This window comes from Lynx canadensis, chromosome A3, assembly GCF_007474595.2.
Source record: "Lynx canadensis isolate LIC74 chromosome A3, mLynCan4.pri.v2, whole genome shotgun sequence".
NCBI classification, from domain to species: Eukaryota; Metazoa; Chordata; class Mammalia; order Carnivora; family Felidae; genus Lynx; species Lynx canadensis.
Genome location: NC_044305.1, coordinates 4,230,971 through 4,256,087, shown reverse-complemented (window position 1 = coordinate 4,256,087; position 25,117 = coordinate 4,230,971). Strand labels below are relative to the sequence as shown.

At 51.7% G+C, this 25,117-nt stretch overlaps 1 protein-coding gene across 6 annotated transcripts in view; it reads left to right on the top strand.

Moving 5' to 3' along the window:
• GNAS (GNAS complex locus) overlaps positions 1-25,117 on the top strand; it is a 55,100-nt gene that overhangs the window by 20,366 nt on the left and 9,617 nt on the right. For 2 of the 6 annotated variants that reach the window (XM_030309297.1, XM_030309296.1), the window contains exons 1-3: positions 15,949-16,126; positions 19,869-19,941; positions 23,125-23,169. In XM_030309297.1, the coding sequence (XP_030165157.1) occupies positions 15,988-16,126; positions 19,869-19,941; positions 23,125-23,169 (257 nt within the window). In that variant the 5' untranslated portion in view covers positions 15,949-15,987. Of the gene's footprint in view, positions 1-15,948; positions 16,127-19,868; positions 19,942-23,124; positions 23,170-25,117 lie in introns of those variants that run through there. The other 4 variants (XM_030309295.1, XM_030309294.1, XM_030309299.1 and 1 more) reach the window with 2 other exon arrangements.

The window sequence follows — 25,117 nt, the reverse complement described above, 5'->3', positions numbered from 1 at the left end:
TCACCCAGCGGCTCAGTGGCGCTCGGCTAGGAGGAGGAGGGCATTTAATTATGCGTGTAAGTTACAGCTTTATTTCAAACACAAACACGCAGGCCGAGGACGGTATTAAATACGCAGTCACGCTTTCCCTGTGAGCGTGAAAGGCATTTGGATTTTATCTTCCCAGATCCAGAACCTATTACCTTCCTCCCAAACAGCTTCCTCCTGCCCCTTAGATAAGTCAACGGGGAGAATTAGCCTCCAAATGCGGCTGGCTTGTGCACCCTGACAATGACTGGTAATTAGGGAGCCCGCGTGGATGGGAGCCCAGAGGTAGCCTCGGCCGCCAGTCCTGCCCGTTAAGATGGCTTCGCCAGCACCTTGCCGCAGAGAGAGGCCGCTCCAAACATCGATTCTCTCCCCCCCACCCCCCCAAGGTTAGGATTCTGCTTCGAACTCTCTGCTTCCGGCTAAAATTTCCATCCCCGAAGGGTCTGATTTCTGGCGGAGAAAGGACCACTTTAGCAAATGAGAGAAGAGAAATGAGGGGGTCATTTCAACTGCGGCAAAAATCAGCCATGCCATTTTCCCTGACAGCACTTTAATTATGATGAAAGAACAAGATGGTTTTTGGTTTTTACAGAGGAGGCTGGGGGCGGGGGGAAGGGAAGGGTGCCGGCTGCAGAGCCTGTCACCCAGTGATGGATGCTCCGGGAGGGGGAGCGCCCCACTGCCCTTGGCCCCCGGGCCCCTCCCCAGCCCCCCCCCCCCCCCCCCCGGTCACGCCTTGCTGTGAAGTGTGAATAGGAAGGGCCCACAGGACAGAGCTCAGCAAGCTGCTGGGGGGTGGCCTCTGCCTTCCCTTCCATGCGGGTGAGCTGTGACTTTCACCCCGAGGAGCCTGTCTTCTCCACCGGCTTTGAAAGCCGGGGAGGGATTTTGAGCGGTCACACACCCCATTGCTGAAAATAATGTTTTTCTTTAAAGTCAGGTGCGTGACTCGGATGGACGAGCAAGGGCCTTGGCGCCGCAGGGAGGGCCGGGGACCGATGCTCTCTGATGGGCAGAGAGGCCGTGTTTTGGAGTGAGGAGAGAGTCAGCAAAGCAGGTGTTGGCCCTCATTTGGCTCAGGCAAGAATCAGGGAAGGAGCCCCGTTTCCCCCCCTCCCACCCTCCTGGGCTTGTCTGTAATCCCCGCCCTGACCTTAGGCATTGAACCCATAGGGAGCCCCCCCGCAAGCGGGTTGCTGCACCCCCTGAAGGTGGCCCTGGGACTCCAGTCTGGCAGCGTTTAGAGAGAAACAAAAGTGAAAAGGAGACTCTCTCAGCTGCATATGGCCTCGGCTCCTGTGAATGAGGACGTAGGCTAGAGAAGAGCAAAACACATCCAGGTTAGCTGCGGGGTCCCCAGGGATGAAGGGAGCAGAGGAAAGAGAAAACAGACCCGGAAGGTGCATGATTTCCTGCCACCTCTCACCTCCCTCCTTCCTTTTAGGGCTCTTTCATGCCCTGCAACGTACACAGCAGACAGCTTCCTGAGCCTCCAGCACAGAATCACACAGAACAGGAGAGATGATTTGAACCTGCTCATCTAGGCTGCTTTTGTGTAACTGAATTACACAGTGTCTCTGCTCAAAGTGATGTCGCTGCCGAAAGCGCCCCTCGGCCTTGAATTAAACACCGATGGGCATTATTTCCCTCCCAGGAGGCACCCTCTGCGGTGACGTCCCCCAAACAATTTGTGATTTTTCTGGGCTCCTTATCCCCCTCACTAAAAACTGGCATGCTGCTGGAGACACTTCCGATGTTGACGATTATTAACGGGCAGCAGATAATGAAACACGCGGACTTAGGGCTTTGTGGTGGATGAATTATGGACATTTACAAGTAACCCCACTTTATTTCTTGCACTTAACAAGAGGATTAACAAGCGAAATGCAACATGTGCAGAATCTTAGAGGAGGGGCCAGCGGTCTGGAAATGGTGAGGCGGTACTGCAGGCTGGGCTGAGATGCCTCCTTCCCCTAGAACAAGCGCAGTCTCCCCAAGCCGAGATGCAAATCCTTGCTCTAGCTAGACACGCGGCGGTTCTGCCCGCTGCAGAGGTGGATCGTGGAGGCGCCATGATCCTGCTGATTTCAATGGGCCAGTTGAGGGGAGAACGTTAGAAAAATATGCTGAAACCCATTCCCCTCCCTTTTTTGCTTGGAAAATAATATTAGGAGCCGGCAGTTTCGTCTGCAAGGAGAAACATTCCAGGACAGTATCTTGACTTACAAACCTTGGGGTAGTTTGATATTTTATTTTATAGCTTGGAAGAGAAAAAGAAAACAGATAAGATACAGAAGCTGGCGGGGGGGGGGGGGGGGTCCAGGCTAGCCCACTGTGGGAGACTGTGCCTTTCCAACGTCAGAAGAGAGACATAGTGAGGATTTCATCCCCTCTTTGAAAGAAATGGGCCCTTCGGAAAAGGAAAACATCCCATTCTTTTGAGAAACACAGTGAAGTGATCGGTTAATGTCAAGCCATGGTGGTCATAATCCTATCTGGAGAATTGGTCTCGTTTTTCACGTCAGAATCAATATTGGTTGGGATTAGATGGCTTCTTAATTTAGACCATTTACACTTTATACAGTGCTAAAAAGGAGGGCTCGAGCCACTTTCTGGCCACAGCAACACCAAATAAACAGGAACAATGTAAGCCTTAAAAACATCCATTCTTTCTGCTATGGCTCTGTTCTGGCAAATTCTGAGTCACTCACCACAATCTGAAAACTCGGATTTTCATTGCTAGGAAAATGGAACGCCTTCCACCATCCTATGACTTCTTATTGCCCCCAAATGTCTCTTCTGGTGACCTTCTTGACTTGAGTTTTTGTCTTCTTCACACTGAAGCGTCCAAAGGATTTGGTCAAAAATGGAATTGTGAAAAGGCATCTGGCTGTTTCGTCTACAGACAGCCAGTTTGCCTGAATATTTCAGGGGAACAGCTCATCCAACCACCTACCCTGACTTCACCCCAACACATCCCAAATGCCGTAGATCAACTTATTTTTTGGAACCAGAGGGAAGAGACCGTAGAAGCGAGGCTGCGTTCTGAGGGATGAGGAAGACGGGGCATGAACAAGGTGTTGGAGGGTCCTGCTTTCTCTGCCGTGGCCATCTGAAGTCTGCAGAGGGACGCTGGGGGTGCAGTGGCAAGCCGGTCCTTACAGCCCGGCTCGGGGAGGCAGGCTGGTGCAAGAGACATCTTTATGACTTGGCTCTCGGCAACATCATCATCGAGGTCAAGATTTGTCTGGTGCCTGCAGCCATCTTAGAATTTAGAGGAAGCTGAAGTCACGCCTGCCCTTGTTTTGCCTTAGGTTACAACCAGCTCAGTCCCACCAGGAAAAAAAAAATAATAATAAGGATGAGAAATGTAGCTTTTATGGAAAAAGAAAAAAATGTCCATGATTCAGTTTCTCAAAAAAGCTGACACCCCCCCCTCCTTTTATCTCACGGTCCCCCAAACCAGAACAAGATCATCAATCTTCTCTCCTTTTCTTTCTTTCTCCTGTGGATAGCAAATTTAGACTCTCCAGGCTACGTTGTTGTCTTCCCCCCCCCCCCCCGGATCTTTCAATGCGGTAAACAGCCAGGCAGGTGGAGGAGGAAGGGGATGAGGAGAGGCAGGGGAAGGGTACCGGCTGCCTTGTCACACCTCCCTTGTGTGCTGCAGCCTTGTGGATTTCATTTCTATTTGCAGACAGCTCAGCCCAGAGCGGAGCATTGCTATTACCCCCAGATACTGTCTCTAACCCGTCTTTCTTCCTTTCCCTCCGGGGTGCGCGCAGGACAGATGTGCTCAAACCCCCAGAACCACCCAGCCTTGATCCTTTATTTTTATGTCAGAGTTACAGAACCTTGAAAATGTGTTTTCAGCAGTTTACCACATACCGCAAATTTCAGGAGAAAAAGGTCAAAAATTGATGACTTAGATTTATTAGTAGCCCCATTAGGCAGACCTCAGAATTCTAATAATGGGTGTTTGCCGGACAAATCAATGTCACGTTTCTGAAAGGAAGAGAGTGACAGCTGGGTGATTTCACAGAATTACCAGGTATTGGAAGGAAGGTTAAGCACGGGTTCAATTACGATAAATGAGAGTGATTTTTCTCGTTTGTTTCCCTGGGGTTTGCGTGCCGCTATAGCTTTTAAAAATTTTTTCATTTGCAAGACGTGCTATTTGGCTTTACATGTTTTAGAAGCGACGCGTGTTTTGTCTCCCCAAATCTCCTGCCTTTGGCATCCATTTTAGAGACGAGAATTTTTGCGGCAGGCTTCCCTCCTTTGGTCCTTTTTCCTTTCTTTTTACCGAGTCCCCTCTCTGCTTTCTGTACCGTCAGTAAATCTCGCAGATAACGTGGTGACGTTACGCCAGGTTGAGGAAAACACGTTTATTTAGCACATTTAAGAACGTGTAAGGTAAAGGGAATACACAGGTATTTTATATCTAAGATTCCAACATTAAGTGTCCTTGGGGATCACGTCAGTCAACAATTTGGTTTTCCCACATTTTGCATTCAGCCAGCTCATTGAAATGATGTGTTTAGAGTGCTTGCTGACCTAATTAATAGCAAACCATCTAAGAGACTCTCTTTGAAGGCTGAGAATGATTTTCAGTTACCCTGCTCTGGGGCGCCCCCCTGAGGCACTGGGTTAATAACATCATAGTAGGAATTGGGGGTCAGTTAGGTTTTCCTAGACTTGGGGATGCTTTTAGTGGCTGTGAGTAAACGAAGTGCCCATTTAACTTGCGGATTAGAGGTCTTTGGGTCCCAACTAAGTTTTATATCAGCTTCCTTGGAAAAGTTCTTTCACGGCTCTGCTCTGTGGGATCCAGCTCTGGGGAGCCAATTATGAAGGGAATCCCGGTGCTCACGAGGCAGAGATTACCTGTGAAGGGTAGGAAGCGAAAAAGCCTGACACTGCTTTCAGCCGCTCGACACCTTCCACCATCTTCTTAGAAGCAGCGTTACTAGAACCAGTCTCCAAAGTGACAGCATCTGGAGCTGGTCCCCTACCATCAGCCCCATCTTGCCAAGAGACAGGGGCCCAGTGCACACGGGGGACGGACCAAGGAAAGCCTTGTGAAGGATCCATGTCGGCTCGACAAAAAGCCTGGCCGCCTTCCTTCCCTCTGTAGACCGGGACACCCCGTGGGAGTAGTCACCTGTGCCCAGGCCAGACTGACATTCCAGAGTGGCCCTCTAACCAGCATGCTGACCAGGACGCCCAAGGTTTGGTCTAGAGCCTTACTTGGCTTCCTCCACTGCTGCCAAGTTCCCATGAAAATCCGCTGCCTTCGCAGGTGACTGCTGACTTCTCACCCCAGAGGGGACCCACGGACTCCGTGGAGCCGATGCCCCGCGGCCCCCACCCCCAAGGTGTTTGCGTCTCGTACACGTGAAGGGCTAGTTTTCTAGAGATTTCATTTCTTGGCGTTAGGTCACTGCAACCCTGGGGTAAAAATAGGTATAATTAGTATGTTGCAGATTAGACTCCGTGTTTCTAGCTTGGTGCCACTTGCTCTAATAATACCAATTTTGGTGACACGTCTCCTAGAATCCCGGGCTCGCTTCGGTTGCTAAAACCCTCCCAAGAGGCGGTTATAGGACAGACCTGTTTGCTTGAAAACCTGGAAGGGTTTGGTCCTGATCAGTTCTCTCGGCCCCCACCTTGTCTTTTCCCCACCTTCCAGGGTCCGGATTTTCTTGTTTTATGTTCAGGGAGCAATGCCTCCATTTTCCGCGCGCCACCCCCCCCCGCCACCCCGAGGCTGGCGTTTTTGTTGATGGCTGAGCACACATGGTCTTCTGTGTCTGTGGCGAAAGGCACTTTCCTGGCTGGCTCCAGACTCCCCTACCAATTAATCGGTGGGGAAAATCTGAGTGGGGCACCACTTCAGCCAAGCTGGGCATTCATTAAGTACACCTGTCACTCGAGCCGGTGTCCAAAATCCAGCCCTGCGGGGCACAGCTGTGGCATTATTTCAGCCTGAGCAATTCAGTATTTAATGTTCCTTAGAAAAATAAATCATTCCAAGCTGCTACTGTTCACCTATTAACCCTTAGGGGATTTCAGAGCGGGGGGGCGGGGGCGGTCTAACCCATAGCTCCCTTGGCTTTGCAGGGATAGCTCGTCCTTCCCAATGCTGGCTTGTACAAGTCGCTTCCCACATAGGAGAGAACAGGGGCAGTGGAACCCGCATCCTCTTGCTGTGCTGCAGCCACCGCCTTCCCCCGGGGTGGGGAGGGGGGAGAAGTTAGACTTTCATTTCATCGATGCCTTTACCTGCATAGTACAGGTATTGCTTTCTCCAGGTGGCCAACTTCTTTTCTTTCCGCGGTCGCTTCCATTAGCCTGCCATCGTTGGCAAGTCATAATTTACAATTAAGGAAGTGTGGGGGGGGGGGTTCATCAATAATCCGATCTTCTCATTTTATGTAAATGGACCCCCAAAGCAGTTTGTCCTCCCGATCGCTGGGCCCTTCTGTCACCTGGGTCTTAATAAATGAACGGGCCATCTGCAATTAATCCACGCGGTACAAGTCGTGAAAGCTTAGTTGTGCGCCTCCTGAAAGAAATCGGCTATATTTAGGTTTTAAGGCAATCCTGCTTTGTGTTCTTTGTAAAGTCAGCGACATTCTTTCAATTTTTTCAGTGTAATTAGCACAAAAGGGGCCCGTAATCTGAGAAGGTAGTAGGGACTCAGGCAACGGAGAGGCAGGAATGTTCAAGAAAGCTGCCCAGCAGCTTTCACAGCCCGGGCGGCGTGCAGAGACCCCCGAGACTCGGCTGCGGGTAGAACTGAGGTCTGGAGCTCGTGGAAACCTCTCCTTTTCATCTGATCCCCAGACCGGGGGCAAATGGCCGATGCTTTGGCCAAACGGTTTTCTCCTCCTAACTTTCAGTGGTCGGCAAAGACCTGGGGAAGCCACCGTGCCAATAGGGCTGTGCTGCTGTTGAGCGGGCTCCCGCCAGGCCGGCGGGGCGCGGTGCACCCCTGCAGACCCCGGCACCCGAGGGAGGGTGTCAGGGCGGGGGTGCAGCCTGGGCATCTCACCAAATGGTGGCTGAATGGAGACTGGGGGGAAGGGGAGGGGGGCGGCTGGGAGGAGAGCTGGGGCTTGCTTGGAGCCTCAGTGCAGAGCAGAAGGCCGCCTTCCCCGTCTGGGAGCCAGGCTGTTTGTGCCCCCTCAAAATAAAAACCCGGGCAGATAGGTGGACCTGAAGTATAATTACGCATTTTTTTCTAATTCAGTCTCAACGTGTGTGGGCAAACGCAAGAAGATGAAAAGGTAGACCCATTCCTAGATGAAGTAGACACGTGACTAATTATGTGCCATTAATTGCTTAATTCAGGGTTTACCAACAGCAGGTAGAAGTGAGCCTCGGGAGGGGTTCCAGCGGGGAAGGCCAGTGCCCAGGCCTGGCCAGAACCTCGGGCATCTGAAACACAGGCTGGTCGGTAGTTGCAAGGCTGTTTGAAAGGGGTCGCCGACGTTCCGTTGGTAGGTCGATCAAGTAAAACCCGAGATGGAAAACTTGTATCTCGAAGTCGTTGCATTGGTACGTAGGTAAAGCCAAAGCAGGGGTGCCTGGGTGGCGCAGTCGGTTAAGCGTCCGACTTCAGCCAGGTCACGATCTCGCGGTCCGTGAGTTCGAGCCCCGCGTCGGGCTCTGGGCTGATGGCTCAGAGCCCGGAGCCTGTTTCCGATTCTGTGTCTCCCTCTCTCTCTGCCCCTCCCCCGTTCATGCTCTGTCTCTCTCTGTCGCAAAAATAAATAAACGTTGAAAAAAAAAAATTAAAAAAAAAAAAAAAAAAAGCCAAAGCAGCATTTAATGAAAGGAAACTTATTACCCGGTGAAGCCAGAGCGTTTGACTATCTAAACTCTTAATTATAGGGGGCTAAATTTGAAGAATTGAACGTGATGGCAAAAACCTAAAATCTTTAAAATCTGAGGAGGTCTTATTAGGATGCCACTCTATCGATTGGGCCAACTGGCGTTTTGTTTCTTCCTGTCGATACTTGTTCAGTAAGATGTTGGATCAAAATGTCACTTAAATAAGGCACCTCGAAAATGAAAACAGAAGTTAGCCGGCCCTCCTTCCGTCACTCCCCATCCTGGATGAGTCTCCATCCTCATGGCCAACGCAAAAGCTCTAAGCCACAGGCGTTGCCATTACCTTGGCCCTCAAGAAAAAACTCCCCCCCGCGGGGAGTTAAAAATATTTTATGTTTAGGGGAATTAATTTTCCTGCTCTCAAGCAGTTAACACTTGTACAGCTCTTTTTTTTTTTTCTTTAAACCCAATGACAAACTCCAGTCAGTGGATCCATGGGTCTCTGTTTGATGTCATTGTGCCCCAAGTCCAAAGCGTGTCCCTCTAGAATCTTCAGTCAAGGCTACCATGGGTATCATTTTATTTAGATATAAGTTTAAAATGTTTTTTAGGGGCGCCTGGGTGGCGCAGTCGGTTAAGCGTCCGACTTCAGCCAGGTCACGATCTCGCGGTCCGTGAGTTTGAGCCCCGCGTCGGGCTCTGGGCTGATGGCTCGGAGCCTGGAGCCTGTTTCCGATTCTGTGTCTCCCTCTCTCTCTGCCCCTCCCCCGTTCATGCTCTGTCTCTCTCTGTCCCAAAAATAAATAAACGTTGAAAAAAAAATAAATAAAAATAAAAAATAAAATTTTTTTTAATGTTTATTTATTTGAGAGAGAGAGAGAGAGAGAGAGCACGAGTGGGGGAGGGGCAGAGAAAGAGGGAGACACAGAGTCCGAAGCAGGCTCCAGGCTCGGGGCTGTCAGCACAGAGCCCGACGCAGGGCTTGAACCCACCAACAGTGAGATCATGACCTGAGCTGAAGTCCGGTGCTTAACCGACTGAGCCACCCAGGAGCCCCCTAGATTTAAGTTTTAAAAGGAACAGAGGAGGGGGGGGCGTCATTCCAGCTCAGGTCATATCTCGCAGTTCGCGGGATCAAGTCCCATGTGGTGCTCCGTGGCTCACTGTCTGCCTCTCCCTTGCTCATGCTTGATATCTCTCTCTCTCCCTCTCAAAATAAATAAATAAACTTAAGTAAAGCATATAGTCTCCTTTTGACCGGTTCCGCCTTTTAAGGTCGGTGGTGGCTTTGTTAAAAGTCTACTCCCAACCACTCTGGGACTCTTGGGGATGTTGGGAGGAAGGCACTAACAGCCTTGGCGACTGGGCATCCGTGGAGACCAGAAAGCTCCCCTCGTAAATGGGGCCCCACTCATCAAGAGTCCAAAAAGTTCCATGAAGGTGCAGAAAATCCCAGGTGCCTTCACAGTTGTGCACCGTGGTCTACCATAGATGCTTGAATGGCGTCTTAACGCACTGGCTCGAGGAATTGGGTCCAAACACTTTGGCCAGGGTGTTCCCCACAGTCCGTTTGGATTAGCTGTGTTTTAAATTTGAAACAGATTGTTTTGGAATTAGTCAACGGAAACTAAAGAGGGAAAGTGTTCATGTGGCAGGTAGTTAATTCTTTGACTTCGAATCTTCTGAGGTGAAGTTTTACTAACTTGAACATCATGTGTCATCTAGAACGCAAGTTGAGAGGTACACTGTGATTGAAGTCACTAACTAGGGAATATGACAAGAAAAAATGCCCTGGGTCATCGCTAGGTTAGATTTTAAGAACTTTGTGGCCATAAGCGATAGAACCTCTTTAGCAGGGATTCCCTGGGTCTTGTGCGGCACTTTCAACATCTGTACGGCACAGGCTTCATGTCACATCCGTTTGCAACAATTTGATTCTACTTAAATAAAGCGCAGAAGGTGCCTTAAAGACCGAAAACACTGTGTGGAGGCATTAAATGCTATTAAAATCTTATAGCTGAGGTTTCTGTTTCAGTGGAAACCTATTTATTGTTTCCTAGGCTATTAAAATATTATTATATTTTCTCTGGGCTCTTTCCATGACCCCAGCTGACGAAAGGCCAAGAACACCCTTGTCCAAAAACTGAATTACATCATTAAGTGTAACAATATTTTCACGATTCCGAGCTATAGTGAGTCTGTTGCTTCTAAAAGCAGACAAGGCATTCTTGCTCGGACAGGAAAATGTAAAAGAGCCAAGGAACACATCCATCCGTAAATACGAAGCTTACAAGACCACAAAACTCAAACTCGGACACGTGAATTCGCCGTCAAATGTGGCGTTGGAAGGACCTGTCGCTAGGCCGTCGCTCTGGGTAGCATGTGACAGCGTCTGTCTCACCCAGTTGTATCATTAGGAGACCTCGTGTTTTAGGTTAAGGGTGCGTCATCCCAATTTGCTGGCTTTGGAAGGAAGCAGGTCACCTGAGCCAGGGACCTGTGCCCTCCCTGGACGTTTGATGCCCAGGACATTCTGGCCCTTTGCTCCTCTCTGGAGCCTGAAGTTTCCACGACCTCCATCTCTCCCTGAGCCACACGAGAGGCCCCCTCCATTAAAACAAAACAAAACAAAACAAAACTCTAGTCTGAGCTGTTCCAAGAATCATGCTAATGGATGGCTTGTACTTTCAAAGCGTAAACCAGGTCCTTAAAATGGCAACGAACTATTAGAATAAATTACTAATTCATATGAAAAGGTCACGCATGGTGGCCTCCAAATGTGAAAGCCCTTTTTAAAAATTAAAACTTTTAAGGCCAGGGGTAGGTCAAATGCAAGACGGAAAACTATAGCCGGTGTCAGCTCACCACACCAATTAAGTAAAATCTCGTCTTTCCGTTTGTGTTGGGTGAAAACAGAAAGCCGGACAGACCACAACGAGCTTGTGTTTCAGGGCGCTCGGTGCCGTTTGCTTACCTGTAAACCCTTGATTCCACCTGCTGTCATTTATTTACAAAGTAAATGCCTTGTGTGTCCGCCAGCGGCCACAACGCCATATAGGTGAAGCCTATGCCGAAACAAAACAAAAACCCCTGGAGGGTGGCCTGCTGGGTTAGAAGTCGAAATGAGTGAAGCCCTGACCTTGCTGGATACGTTTCTGGGACAATAGCCCCCATTGTGCCTTTGCCTGGAATATGTGTCTGTGTGTGACATGGGACAGCTTCACCCCTTTCAGAGTTCAGGTGTGATGTTTATCGAGAAGGGGGGAGACGGTAACCCAGCTCCAGGATTTCCAAATAAGGAGACTCAGCAGTAGAGTCACCCCAGTGATGTGTAGCCACTGGCAGAAGTATGGAGGCCGTCTGTATTGGTTACCCTTTAGCTTGTTCCTCTTAAATACAGTGTATTTGTGTTTTGCCACATCCGAAGCAGGAAGGAAGATGCTTTTGAACAAATGGAGCGTAACAGAAACTTCTGGCCTGTTCCTCCTCCTTATCCGTCTTTGCCAGTTTTCAAAAATGACGATCAGTTCGTCGAATTCAATCAAGAAGTTTTTATTGAATAGGGGAAGATAACCAGTCATTTCGGGGCTAGTCGGTGAATGATTGTGAGTGAGCCGTGACCCCTTCAAAAAGCCGCGGAATCCTGGCCCGTGAGGCCTTCCCGTCCAAGCGGCCTCTAGGCGCATTTGGGTCTATCCCTTTACCATCTTCATCCACTTGGGTTTAGGGGAAAAGCATTAACCTCCAACATATCTCTTTGGAGCTCTTTTCAGAAGAAGGTGCATTTTGGGGTGGAAGGGAGGCCAGGCCACAGCCGGAAGTGTGATGGGAGACGTGGCTCCGTCTGCGTGCGTGTGCGGTGGGAAGGCGCGCTCAGCAGTTCGCGGAGGTTGGAGAAGGTCGGAGGCCCTCGGAGGCCTAGCAGCTGCAGGTTATGAGGGTCCGGAGCGGCTTTTGCTTCCTGTTCTTCGTGCCCAGGGTCTTTAGCGACTTTGCGTTGCCCTCCGTTGTCTTTCAGAGCCAAAAAAAAAAAAGGGGGGGGGGGCCTTGTAGAGCAGGGATAGAGGTGTTACCTGACGGGGCCAAGAGAAATAATAGGTAACCTCTCCTTCTCTCCACCTCTTCTTACTTTTCGGCAAAGGGGGATTTCAGTAGTTCAGTTGAATGGTTAACAGTGTCCTTCTGCTTTCAAAGAAAACTTGGAATGTTACAGACAGTGTACTCAAGGCCTCTGGAAGGATCCACAGCCCCCACCCCTCCCGGTACCCCTAGGTATGTTAAGCGTGTTTCCGTTTACAGGTGGGCTTCCTTCCTTCCTTTTTCCCTAGCCACCCCACGCTTTCCTGACTGTTGAGAAAGTCAGATAAGGCCAAAAGTAAGGGAGAGAGTTTCGTGACCACTTTGCCCGTCTGGGTTTCCTGGCAGGTAGGCCGGCCACGCACCCAAGGCAGTCGCCGAGTCTTATTAGCCTTATCACCTGGGCGCCAGGTGGGCCACATGGCCCGACCACCTGTTGAATGGATGAATGAATGAATGAAAGAATGAACTGTACCCAAGCAGACACCCATGTGGCAGCAAGTGACTCATCCAGGGTCCCAGGAAAAGTGAGCGACGGCTCTGAGGAACTTTAGCGTCGCCGCCCTGAACCCCAGTGCGCTCCTACCACGTCCTGGGGTGGGGACACTTGAGAGTTTTCCAACAAATTCGTGGTCAATAAACTACTTCTCCGTCTGTTGCAGGGGCTCCCCCGCAGTGCCCGGGCCGGGCCGCTGGCCTCCAGGACACCCCTCGGCCCTCCACCCCTCCGGCCTGGGAGGACGCCGCCGCCGCGCACCAACTCTGCGGCCTCCGGCCACCGCCGCTCAGGCTCTCGCGCGCTCGTCGCCGGCGCGCCGCCCGCCTCCTGCTCCTTGGCGGTAGGGCTGGCTTTGCGCTCGCACAGCGCCTCTCACCGCAAGAGCGAAACCCTTTCCAGGCGTCGCGATTAATTAGTCTTGCCGACACCTAGCTCCACGGGCACGCGCCGCTGGGGAAGGGAGGGGTGGGGTGGCGGTCCCCGCGCGCGCTAACCGGGAAACTGGAGGTAAGGAGGCGCGCAACAGGGGTAAGCGCCGCCGTCGCACACTTTGTACGCCGCCCAGGGCTACACCACTCACCGAAAATTGGGAGGCAGGTCTGGGAGGCGGGGTCCGGCGCCCACCGCCTTGGGCGGCCCCGCGCCCAGCGCCGCCGCGCCCCCCGCGCCCCCCGCCCACACCCGCACCACCCGCACGGTGGCCCGCACCCCCTGGGTGCGCGGCGGCCCGTTTGGGCGCGTCCCCGGCGGGCCGATTTTTCGGCTTCCCCTTCGCTTTATAGGGGCCGCCCCTGTGGGTCCGTCCTCTGAAGAGGCTGGGGCGTCATCGGGCTGGTTAGGAGCGCCGGTCTTCGGCGGGGACACTCAGTCGCGTCGGCACCGCGGAGCGGGCTGCGTCAGGTGGCTGGCCCGGCGCGGCGCTCGCCCGCTCGCTCGCCGGCTCTCCGGCTCGGGGCTGCGGCGCCGGCTGGAGCGAACCCCTGTCCCGGCGCGGGGCGGCGGCGGGCGGCCGGCCGGCAGGCAGGCAGGCAGGCACTGCCTTGCGTGTGAGTGCATCTCACTCACATGTAAGTCCGGGTGCACCGTGGCCTCCCGCGGAAGTGCGAGTCGCCCGGCGCGGGGCAAGAGCCGCCGGGGCCGGGACGGGGCAGGGGCGCCCCGGCGCCGCCGCCCTGCCCCGCGCCTGCCGGGCACCCCCCAATTCTCTCTTTTCTCTTTTCTCCTCTCCATTGGCGTGCCCAAGAGCCAAACCGAGGAGCGCCTGAGGGTAACAGCAAACTCGTGCCATCGCGCCTCTGCACTTTTCTTTTTTGAGTTGTTTGACATTTCTCGGTGCTTTTTGGTTTCTCGCTGTTGTTGGGTGCTTTTTGGTTTGTTCTCACCCCTTTTTTTTGTTTGCTCATCCTTTTTGGCGCTAACTCTTAGGCAGCCAGCCCAGCAGCCCGAAGCCCGGGCCAGCCGCGCTCCGCGGCCCCGGGGGCAGCGCAGCGGCGGGGATCGCAGCCGACTCCCCCCCGACACGGGGCGCACGGGGTCCGGCCAGGCCGAGGCCGGGGGCAAGCAGGGCGCCCGGGCCAGGCGCGAGCCCGGCACCCCGAGGTGGCCGAGCCACCATGCTGAAGATGGCCATGAAGATCAAAGCCCGAGCGGCGGAGAGCGAGAAGAAGACGGCGGCGGCTGCGGCCGAGGTGGCTGCCGAAGCTGCGGCGGCGGCTGCGGCGCTGGCCGAGCCGAGAGAGCCGCTCGCGCCGCGGAAGAGCGGGGACTCCGAGAGGACCCCAAAGAGTGCGGCGCGGGAGGCGCCCCCCGAGAAGTTCCTGACCGAAAAGGAGCGCAGGAAGATGGAGAAGAAGCTGCTGGAGCAGCGAAGAAAAGAGGAGAAGAAGAAGGAGAAGGAGAGGAAGAAGCTGGAGAAGATGCAGAAGAAGAAGAAGAAGACGGCGCCCGAAGCCCGGGAGGAGGCCCGAGGCCCGGAGGCCGCCGCCGCTGCCGCCGCCGCCGCCGCCGACGAGGGCGCCGCGGAGGGCGCCGGCGGGGTCGGCGAGGGCGCCGGCGGCGGGGGCACGAGTAGGGCCTGGGCCGCGTGGGACACGGACTCGGGCGACGAGGACGACGCCTACTACACGGCGCCGCGCGTGGGGGGCGTCGTGTGGCGGCCCGGGCCGCTGAAGGCCGGCGCGCTGAGCGCCCACCTGCCGCTCGTGGTCTTCCTGGTCTTCTCGGTGCGCAGCCCCTCGTGGGTGCTCAACTTCCTGCTGCAGAAGCGCACGGAGCAGGGCCGCGGCTGCGGCTTCGTGTTCGGCGCGACCTGCTGCTTCCGAGTGTTCCTGGGCTGCGCCTTCTTCTCCTACTTGGGCGGCCGCGCCAAGCGCAGAGGCCGCGGGCGCTCGGGGGCCAGCGGCGCCTTCGGCCCGGGCAGTGGCGCCCGGCGCCGGGGGCGCGACGAGCGGCTCATCTAGTCAGACCCCCGCCCCCCGCCCCCCGCCACCGCCGCCCCCACCAGAAACCACCATCGCTGTGTCGTGTGGATTTTTATTCAGTATTTGTGTATGTGTTTGGACACATTTTCCTTTTCGGTTGCTCTGTCCTTTGGTTCGTGCTCGCCTCGCTTTTTCCACACTCCCTGCTCTCTGGTTCTCTCTGTGTCTCTCTGTGTCTCTCTCTTTTCGAAAATTTTCCGAAGTCCGGGCTCGGGCTGGCGCTCCCTCCCCTTCCGCCCACCCCGGCCCCTCGGCGGCGCCCGCGGGAGGAGGGGGGGGGGGGGCTCGGCCTTGGGGGCCGCAAGGGCTACGCGGCCCGGGGGGTGGAGCGTTGGCGTCGTGCGAGGGGTCGTCACTGGCTCGGGGCCGCCCCCTCTCCCCCCCCCTTTCCCGTGGCCGGGCCCTCCCGGGGGCCCGAGCCGGGGAGGGGGGCAGGGGGGGCGGCTCCCCGGCCCGTCCCGGGCCGGGCGCGGGCGGAGGGACCCCCCCTTCCCGGGCACCCGGGGAGTGGGGGGGGGGACGCCTCCCTCCGCCAGCTCCCGCCCTCCCCGCCGCCGCGGCCGCTGCCGCGGCTGCTCCTCATCCCTCCTCCTCCTCCTCCTCCTCCTCCTTCCACCCCCCTCGCCGCCGCCGCCTCCTCCTCCTCCCCCCGCCTCCCCCCGCCCGCTGCAAAGCTTTGGGTCGGGGCGGCGGCGGGCCCGGGCCGAGGCAATAAGAGCGGCGGCGGCGGCAGCGGCGGCAGCAGCTCCCGCAGCTCCTGCTCTGGTCCGCCTCGGCCCGGCGGCGGCCATCAGCCCCCTCGGCCTCGGCTCGAGGGGCGGGGAGCGACGCGCTCCCCTCGGTCCGACCGCCACCACCCTCCCCGCGCGCTCCGCGGCCCGCGCCCCGTAGACCGCCCCGCGCGCTCCTCCCCGAGGAGCCGAGCCCGCGCCCGGCCCGCCCGCCCGGCGCTGCCCCGGCCCTCCCGGCCCCGCGTGAGGCCGCCCGCGCCCGGCCCCGCCGCCGCCGCCGCCGCCGCCGCAGCAGCCCGGCCGCGCCCCGCGCCCCGCCGCCGCCGCCGCCATGGGCTGCCTCGGAAACAGTAAGACCGAGGACCAGCGCAACGAGGAGAAGGCGCAGCGCGAGGCCAACAAAAAGATCGAGAAACAGCTGCAGAAGGACAAGCAGGTCTACCGGGCCACGCACCGCCTGCTGCTGCTGGGTAAGGGCGGGGCGGGGGGCGCCGGCCCCGGCCCGGCCCGGGGGCCCCTCGGGGCGCCCCGCAGGCCGCGCGCGCCGAGCCCGCCCCCCGCCCCGGGCGCGCGCTCCCGAGCCCGCCGCCCGCTCGCGGGCTCTGTCTCTGGGGGGCGAGGCCGGAAGGGGGACCCCGGGGCGCAGATTCGGCCGGGCGGGGGGGGCGGGGGGGGGGCTCAAAATGGGGCGGGGGGCCGCGGCGGCGCGGGCGCGGGGCCCCCTCCCCCGGCCCGCCCGTTCTCCGTCTCTGTTTCTCTCTCTCTCGCCCTCCCCCTTGCTCTTTTTCCTCTCTCTGTTTTCCGCGAGGCCTACACGACGCCGGGGGTTTGGGTGCATGTTGGGGAGGGGGAGGGGGAGGGGGAGCCCCACAGGGCTCGGGAGACTGCGACAAAAAGAGGGTTTCGGGGACAGGAAATGGGGTGGCGGGCAGAGGGAGGGGGACCCGCCTCCGTGGGGTGTGTGATTTGTTGGGAGAGGGAGAAGAAAAGAGGGGCCATAGAGGAGGGGGTGACGTGAGGGGGGGGCGCCGCGGTGGCGGAGGGGACCTCGCCGAGGGGAGGCTGTGGCGAGGGAAGTGGCCGAGGAGAGTGGGGGGGGGGGCGGGTGACATCAGCCCCTCGGAAGGGATCGGAGTGGTAAAGGTGGTGCAGTGAGGGGGAGGGGGCGCGGGCGAGTCGTGGCGCCGGAGTGGGGGGGGGGGGCGGGGAGGAGGGAGCGCGGCGGCCGCTGGGCGCGACTCGGTGCGTTTCGGGCAGGACACACTGTGTGCGCGGAGCAGACGTGTCCCGGGCCGGGGCCGGCCGTGGAAGGAAGAGAAGGAGAATCAAATAAAATGAGACCCAAAAAAAAAAAAAAAAAAAAAAAAAAAAGGAGTTAGTACGCTAAGTGCCCAGTGAAACCAAATGACACGTCATTTTTACAGTATGACCTTTTTTTCCCCTTCCAGACATGCAGGCTTTTTGAAAAGCAAAGAGAATTAATTGTAGCACAGCCCCCTCCCGCCCCCCCCACGACACACACACACACACACACACACACACCATTAACACGCGCACACACACATTTTCCTGTTGGTTGGCCACATTGAGAGTGCTTTGTGAAAAAGAAAAAAAAAAAGACATTCATAAATCAGAACTGGAAAATGACATTTGTCTGTAAATGGCTTCTTGGTCTGGAAATGGCGTGGGGGTTTTTTTTGTTTGTTTTTTTGTGTTTGTTTTGGTTTTTTGTCCTTCCCAAGGTGGGAGGGGGCATTGAGAGCGCTTTAAGGAGAAGACTTTTTTTCCAGGTGGAAGGAGATGGGCAGACGTTAATTAGTTGTTTGTCAAGTGACATTTGGTTGTTTGGTTTTGGGTTTTCTCTTGATTGCGGTTTTTCCTCTTTGGCCAAAAAAAAAAAAAAAAAAAAGGCGGGGAGGTGGGGGTTGTTAACTATAAGGACATGGCCTCTCCTTTTTTCTTAAAGGTGCTGATGGGGGTGGGGGGAGGCAAAGTGAAACATAAGCACAAAAGAAATTGTTGAAATGACCACAAGAATGACACAAACATTAATTAGCATGGAAGTTTTCCACTTCCTTAGTAATTTGGCTATCTGAGTTAATTTGTGAATTTGCGAGGTTAAACCCTAGTTCATGGTCGCACTTCAAAAACAGTTTGACTATAAAGAATAAAAACGTAAAAGGCCGATTTTTTCCTTTGTGGTGGTGCTTGGTTTGCTGTTTCTGGATGGGTCACCTCTTTGTTCTCCTGGGTCCAGATTTATATAAAGCAGAAAATTAATTAAGTGGAAACAAGTCTGGTGTTCTCTGCATTTGCAATTTCAATAATTAAATGATACATATGTTGAAGTCTTGCCTACAGCTTCTGAAGGTAGAATTATGCTATGTGAATATTAATATGCATATAACTTGATTTCAAAGTATCGGCTTGGAAAAGTCTAGAATCTTTTCCTGGGAATGCCATCTTGTTACCTGAATACTAATTAGAAACAAGTGTGACACTTAACAGTGCCTTAAATTTCTAACACCTTTGCTCTGTGAACAGTCTCCACTTAATTTGAGACTGTTACTCTGAATACACCTTTTACATCCCTGTGGGCTCATTTTCCCCAGGTGTCCTAGTCTATATGGCTACATATTACCATGATTGATTGATAGCCTCTGGCAGGGGGGGGGGTCTGCAACCAAACTAATAAGCCCCCCCCCCAGAGGAAACCTCATGATGCCCAAAATGCATCTTAATGACATAAATGTGGAAACTGAGGCACAAATCTGTGCCTGTAAGAGAGAGGTGGTGCACATTTTAACACTTCTGACAGAAGAATTTGGAGGTTCTGATTAATGCCTTGTATTCTCTGCACGGAATCTCTTAATAGTGCCTTTAATATTTTAATTTATTAGACTTGGGCTCATTAAGATAGAGTGTTTGCTTTGAAATCAATGTTTCTGTGGAAACTAATTTTAACTTTTACAGATATTGATTACAGCCTTGTGAAAAAGCAAGAGAAGGAGGAATGCTTTGCCCTCTGGGCAGTAAAACAAAAACAATTAATAAAATTAAAACTGAAAAAGGGGGGGGTAAAAAAAAAAAACCAAACAGATTTGTGTGGGAGGAGGGCAAAAAATTTTTCACATACACAGTACTTGTTCAAGAGAGTATACGTTTGCAAAAAAAAAAAGAATGAAAAAAATAGCAATCCTCCTTCTTGCTGGGTGGAACTGTGCTTTTTCCATAAAATATATGTTTACAAATGAAAGGTGATTTAAAATGGAGGCATGTGCTCCTTTTTACTGTTTAGTTGAGAAGGGCTCGAGGAATCTGAAAATCCAGTGGCTCCCTCATGATTAAAGTCATGTCCTTTAAACAGCACTTTTCATAGTTGGTGCTGCATGCGAATGTGGTCGTTTTCAAGCACTATATTTGATACCAAAATGTATTTTTCGAGAAGATGACATAAACTGGATGGTCTTCCATTTTCCACCCCCCCCCACCCCCCGCAACATGGTGGTTGTATCCAAAGAGAATTTATCTTTAGGAAGATACCCTTTGCGGAAAAGGAGGATAAATGGAAAATTGCGGGTTGGGGTTGATTTTTGAGTAGCCCGAGGGGAGAAAAGCTGTCCATTAAAGAAGCTGAATTGTGAAAATTTGCGGGAGGGAAATGCTGCGTCAGTCCGTGAGCTGAAGACAGCGGTGTCTGGGCATTGTTTGTGAATCCTGGGTGTTTTAACCATGAAACCTCTGACAAACCGGGAATTCTGTGGCTATCTACATGTATGTGTATGTTTCACCAGTGAATGCTATTCAGTTTCAGTTTTGACTTCCAAGTTTCTCCCCCCACCCCCTCAAATGACAAAATTGCGTCATCCTGTCTTGGCCCCCCCCCCCTTGCTTTCCCATCCCACAAATTTGAAAACAACCAAAAGAAAACAAAACCCTGAAAACAGCAAGCCCTTTAATTCTTGTCACTGTGATGGCGAAAACACTGCAGGTAGACACAGAGTTGGACGTGTTACTTCGTTTTCTCTGCGTCAAAATGTCAAGGAAGATTGCAAGTCTGTTGTTTTGTTTGTTTGGTGTTTTTGTGTTTCCTGTTGTTGTGTTGTTTGTTTTTTTGCGTGCTGCTTCTGTGGAAAACGCGGCAGCCCTCTTCCCTGCCCAAAGTGTGTAAAATGCCTCCCTCATAACCTGAGACTTACTTTCATTTTCTAGGTGCTGGAGAATCTGGTAAAAGCACCATTGTGAAGCAAATGAGGATTCTGCATGTTAATGGGTTTAATGGAGAGTAAGTGTCAACTCTGTGCTGGGGCACAATGAGATTAACACGTTTTATACTAACCTTTAGGAAGTTTAGGTAGATTTTGGGGGCTGGGCAGCCAATTTTCACTTAATTTTTTCAGCCTACATAGGAGAAAATCCAGGGAAGAGCTCTTTGGAGATTCCCCCCCCCCTTAGACTCTTTGGTGCAGCAATAAATAATCAAAGTAATAATAAAGCACCAGTGTTGTTGTAAAACTATCCCCCCCCACCCCCACCACCACCAGGGAGAGAGCACCTGGCTGGCCCCATGACAGGTCTGCTGCAGACCTGCCCAAATTTTGGTGCAGTGGGTCTCTGACATAGCTGACACCTGCTGTGACCACCCCCCTTTTCAGGCAACCTGACCACTGCAGAGAAGCGCCCCCCCCCCCCCCAGCAGATTTCAGCGCAATGCGCCATTGCGGGATGTATTAAACTATTAGGGAGGACATTGTTTCAGTAATATTCTCACATGAAAACAAAGTTGAAGGAAACAGCCCTTGTTAATAATTCCTCATTCCCTCACCGTCCTCCCCCCCGCCCCGCCCCCCCCCCCCCGGAAATTAACATTATGGGCAAATCATTGTTTCCCTTTCTAAAAATCAGTAGTCTTGCCTAGAGAAAGAAGATGGAGACTGGGAGTTAGGTATTCCGGCTGGGTCAAGGGGCATTTTTGCCTTTGAAAAGTCCTTCGAGGCATCTTGGTACAGGACAATGTGACAATACCACAGTGAGAATAAAGATGAAAAGAGAGTGCGTGTACTAGGGTTGTAAGGAATGGGGGGGGGGGTCACGCTTGCCATGAAAAACATGCAAACAGAAGGGAGCGTTCAATACCCTCAGAATTTGCTTTTTCTGCCCGGACCCCAGATGGGCCCTTCCCATGTGAAACAGAAGGAGCTAAATCTGCCCGCCTCTGTTCTCACTGGATGACAGCGGTTAACCTTACAAACACCTGAAGACACTAGTTTACAATTACTAGCTGCTTAGCAATCCCATTCCCTTTCTTAAACCTGGATTCAGTTGAAAACTTGTCTCAGTTTGGTTTCATGGGGGGGGGGGGGCATTGAGTCAAGGTCGCATAGTTTAATTCAGTTATGCGCCAAAAGCCCCCAGAACAAACCAATAAAGAGGCAGTTACTGACACCTACTATGCACCAAGCACCAGGCAAACAAAGATGAATTTTCTCACCTTTCAGAGGTACAAGGACTGCGCCTGAAGGCGGCTCTTTATGGAACATTCTAGAATTTCTTAGGTCACATAATCGGGGCTAAGGATGATGTCACACATACAAATGGAAGGTTTCGTTTAGGATGCTCTTTATCCTTGAACCTCGAATTCAGAAGGATGGGCTGTTTTACCAGTTTTATGAATGGCTCGTTATCAATATGGATATACAGGCGGTTAATTGAATAGCTCGCTCGCAGCTCTTAATTCCTGACACACCCTTCAATAAAGCCCTCTTTCCAGAGATTGCCATCGGTTGATAAACAAAAAGCCAGAAACCGACTTTTTAGCTATGTGAATTTGTAATTTAAAGAAAAACCTTGCATAATTATTTCCCTTGATTCTTGCCGGGGAGTGCTTCTTCATGAGGCTAGTTAAGCAAAAATGATTTGACCATGTACCCTCTAGATAAATATTTTGATTAAAACTGGACATGGCTAGCTAGCATTTTTAAAAGGATGCAGCAGCCACTGTTTACCTTAGCTCGAGTCCAGTAGAAGATAGGACATCCTTGCAATAATTTACTTAAGGTTTTATTACTCTACAGACTGCCCTACGGTTTTTTAATTTTTAGAGCAAGGATTCTCCTCCCTTAGCGAGCCAGTCTGTAATGCACATGAGGCATTTAAACCAGAACTTCTCTTTTCTATTTTCTTTTTAAAAAGAGGAAGCGACATTCCCAGTTTGCCTGCCTTGTAGAGGAAGCCATAGGTAATCTCTGAGGACGTTAAATTTAGCCCGTGGAAGTGACATACAGGGGAATTCTTCGTGTGAGTCTAGAAACCTTATTTTTATCTCCTTCAACTGAGCCTCCTTTTTTCTTTTTCCTCACTGCGGTATTGCAACAAAAGCGGTTTCCTTCTTCACTAGGAATTCCCTATGAAATGGTGACATCCATCCACTAAAGGGTGTTCTGCGTGGTGCAGGGGCCTTCTCCTCCTCGCTCCCGTAAATGTGCGCTTTGTTAGGGCTGGGCTAAGCTATGAGATTTGCCTTAACTATCCGCAGACTGCCGTGCTGGTTACATTTTGAGAGTAAGGTGTACTATTAATCTGACCTTCAGAAATACAGAGGTCAAGTGCGGATTTTCCTAACTCAAAGCTAACTCTTCCTTACATTTAGTGCCAGGGCAGGGGGGGGGGGCGGGGGGAAGGAGTGCCATTAACACTGGTTGAGCTAATAAGCTAATCAATTAAAAAACTCTGTAGAACGCTTAGCCGTCCTGCCCTTCCTACCTTCAAGGAGAAATTCCTACCACTTATGAAGATTGGGTTTTGTTTTGTTTTGTTGGGTTCTGTTTGGTTTTTGGAGGTGTAGTGAGTTTTGTTCTTTTACTTTTTTTTTCTTTTTTTCTTTTCTTTTCTTTTTTTTTTTTTTTTTTTTTTTTGTCTCACAGTTCAGACATAGTTTTAATTGATGACAGTTATCAGGAACGAGTCTATATAAATAAAAACATTTCCTAGGTAGTTTCCCTGACCTCAAGAAGGGAGGAAATTAATACTGCACCAGGAAATCATGGGCAAAAATCACCCGTATCTCTGCCTTTGTGTGTTCAGATACAACATGGTGAAAGATTGAGATCTGGGAGAATCCAGGAGCCTTATGCGCGGCTCTGTTCTCCAAAGAATTGTGAGATAAATCACTGCTTTATCTCCCTGATGCATGTACATTTAGTGAAAGCACAAGAAAATAATTATCCGTCCCTTCTGTATACCCTACCGGAGAGTCTCCAGAGGGCTCGGCTAATCTGCGGCAGAGGTGTGGTGTTCTTTCCTCCACGGCCTGCAGTCTCAGTGGACATTGCAACTTAGCCAGAAAGGCGGCTAAGAATTAACGGGAGGATGGTGACCGTTTGTTTAGGAATGTAGAGAGGCTGTGTGGGGTTTTTGGGAAATTGCGGTGCCTTGCAGATTAGGTGAGCTTTCAATCTCTCTTTAAAAGGGGCGGCGAAGAGGACCCGCAGGCTGCCAGGAGCAACAGCGATGGGTAGGCACATTCAAAACCACAACAACTTTGTAACAAACAAACAAACATGAAGATCATCCTGGGAAACTGAGGGCAGAGCCCCGGGGAGAAAACAAAACTCATCTCAGGGCCATCAGCCATCTTGGTATACATGTTTGCACATGACACATAATCTCTTCACATTTCGGAGCAAGTGCAGTGCAAAACATAATTTTTTTTTTTCTGGCCATCCTTTAAATGTAATTAAATCCAGGTGGGGGAAAGTTAACAGATTTCAGCTTTAGACGATCAGTTTAAGATTTCGAGTATTGGTGTTTTTCCATATGGTTTCTGTTTCTCCACCCACCCCACCCCCCAGCTCTCCATTTGAATTGGCTACTCGTTTTTAAAACTAGACTAAATTCCATCCACCCGCTGCTTGGTCTGATGTTAAAATTTCAGACTTTTCGGAGAGGAAAAAAAAAATCTTTTTCCTCTATTAAGATACATGGTGCTGCACCGTCTATAATTTGGGGAGGGGGGAAAAAACACCTCGGCACCTTGAGGAGGTCATTGTTAAGAATGGTCTCGAAAAGCCTCTGATCTTTTAAAACTTCTCAAATGTATGTTAACCAGAGGCACTTTGCATTAGCCAGTGGATAGGTAATTCATGATGGCATCCGCTTTTTATTTTTTTTTTCCCCATTCATTATCAGTTTTGTTTTTCTTCACTTCCTACATCCCCGCTGCCCATCACACGCCGACATGCACACGCATGCCAGGTAGCCATCGCAGCTCAGCTATTTCTCATGAGAACACGCAGAGCCGACTGACCCAGCCTAGGGCATCTCAAAGAAATAGCTTCTGTGGCCGGGGTGGGGCGGGGCAAAGGATACCGGGGTGGACAAAGTGACTTACACATGTCTGTTCATCTGTTTCTTTTAGAATGTATTATCCCTAGATGGTGGCTACAGTTTCTCCTCTTCCCGGCTATGCTATCCCACTTTGCATGCTGGAATTGCCTGGTCTTAGGAACCTCTAATAAGAATACTATTCTGTTGTGGGGGGGAGGGGAATGGGGCCCTACCACCTAACCTCTAAAGATAACTCAAAACAAAACAAAACAAAACAAAACAAAAAAAAAAACCCCACAAAACCACAAAAAAAAAAAATGGAATGAAATCCTTAATTGGCAAAAATGTAGTGTTGTAACAGCAATCAAAAAAAGGCATCTACATAAAAGCGACTAATTGACAGTTTACTGTACCAAAAGTTGGCATCTGAGAACTATGACAAGCCCATATTGACCCCCCGACTCTGTACTAGATGCTGTGCTAGACCCCTGAACCCTACTAACACCTGCCTGCACTTCTATCTGTGACTCTGTTCTGCAAGTAAATAGAAGTATTAACATACGTGATAAATAAAAATTCTCTGCATGTTTCAGCAATCCCTGTATCCTGCGTCTGTCTTCTGTCTTCTTTTGTCTGTCCTTTCCCACAAATGCACAAAGAGAAAGGTGTAGGACCAAAAGAAACTTAATATAGCATAGCCTTCCCCCACCACTTGGTTAGCTGAAGGGGGGGAGGGAAGGGACTTTTAAAATAAAACCCCAGGCGACAGGCTTCATGGACATGGGGGAGGGAGGGGGCCACGTCCCCAAAGCATTTCCAGCCCCACCCAGTGTTTTAATCCATCAGATCAAAACTGTAGCGGTTGATACATAACTTGGCTTTGTTAAGTAGTTTAGAGACATCTGAGGAATTCTCTCTGAATTTCACAATCAACGTTAAATTCATTAAGCGATAGTAAAAATGATGATAAACCTGCCAGTCCCAGTATAATGTCTCCATCTACATAGTAATTGCTTCAATGGAAGAATTTTATGTTTTAGTATTACACACCCGAATTAGATTTTAGATTTCTCTTTTAGCTGTTTTATACTTGATCTACTCCCACACCTATTCACATACGTAGATGAATACTGAAC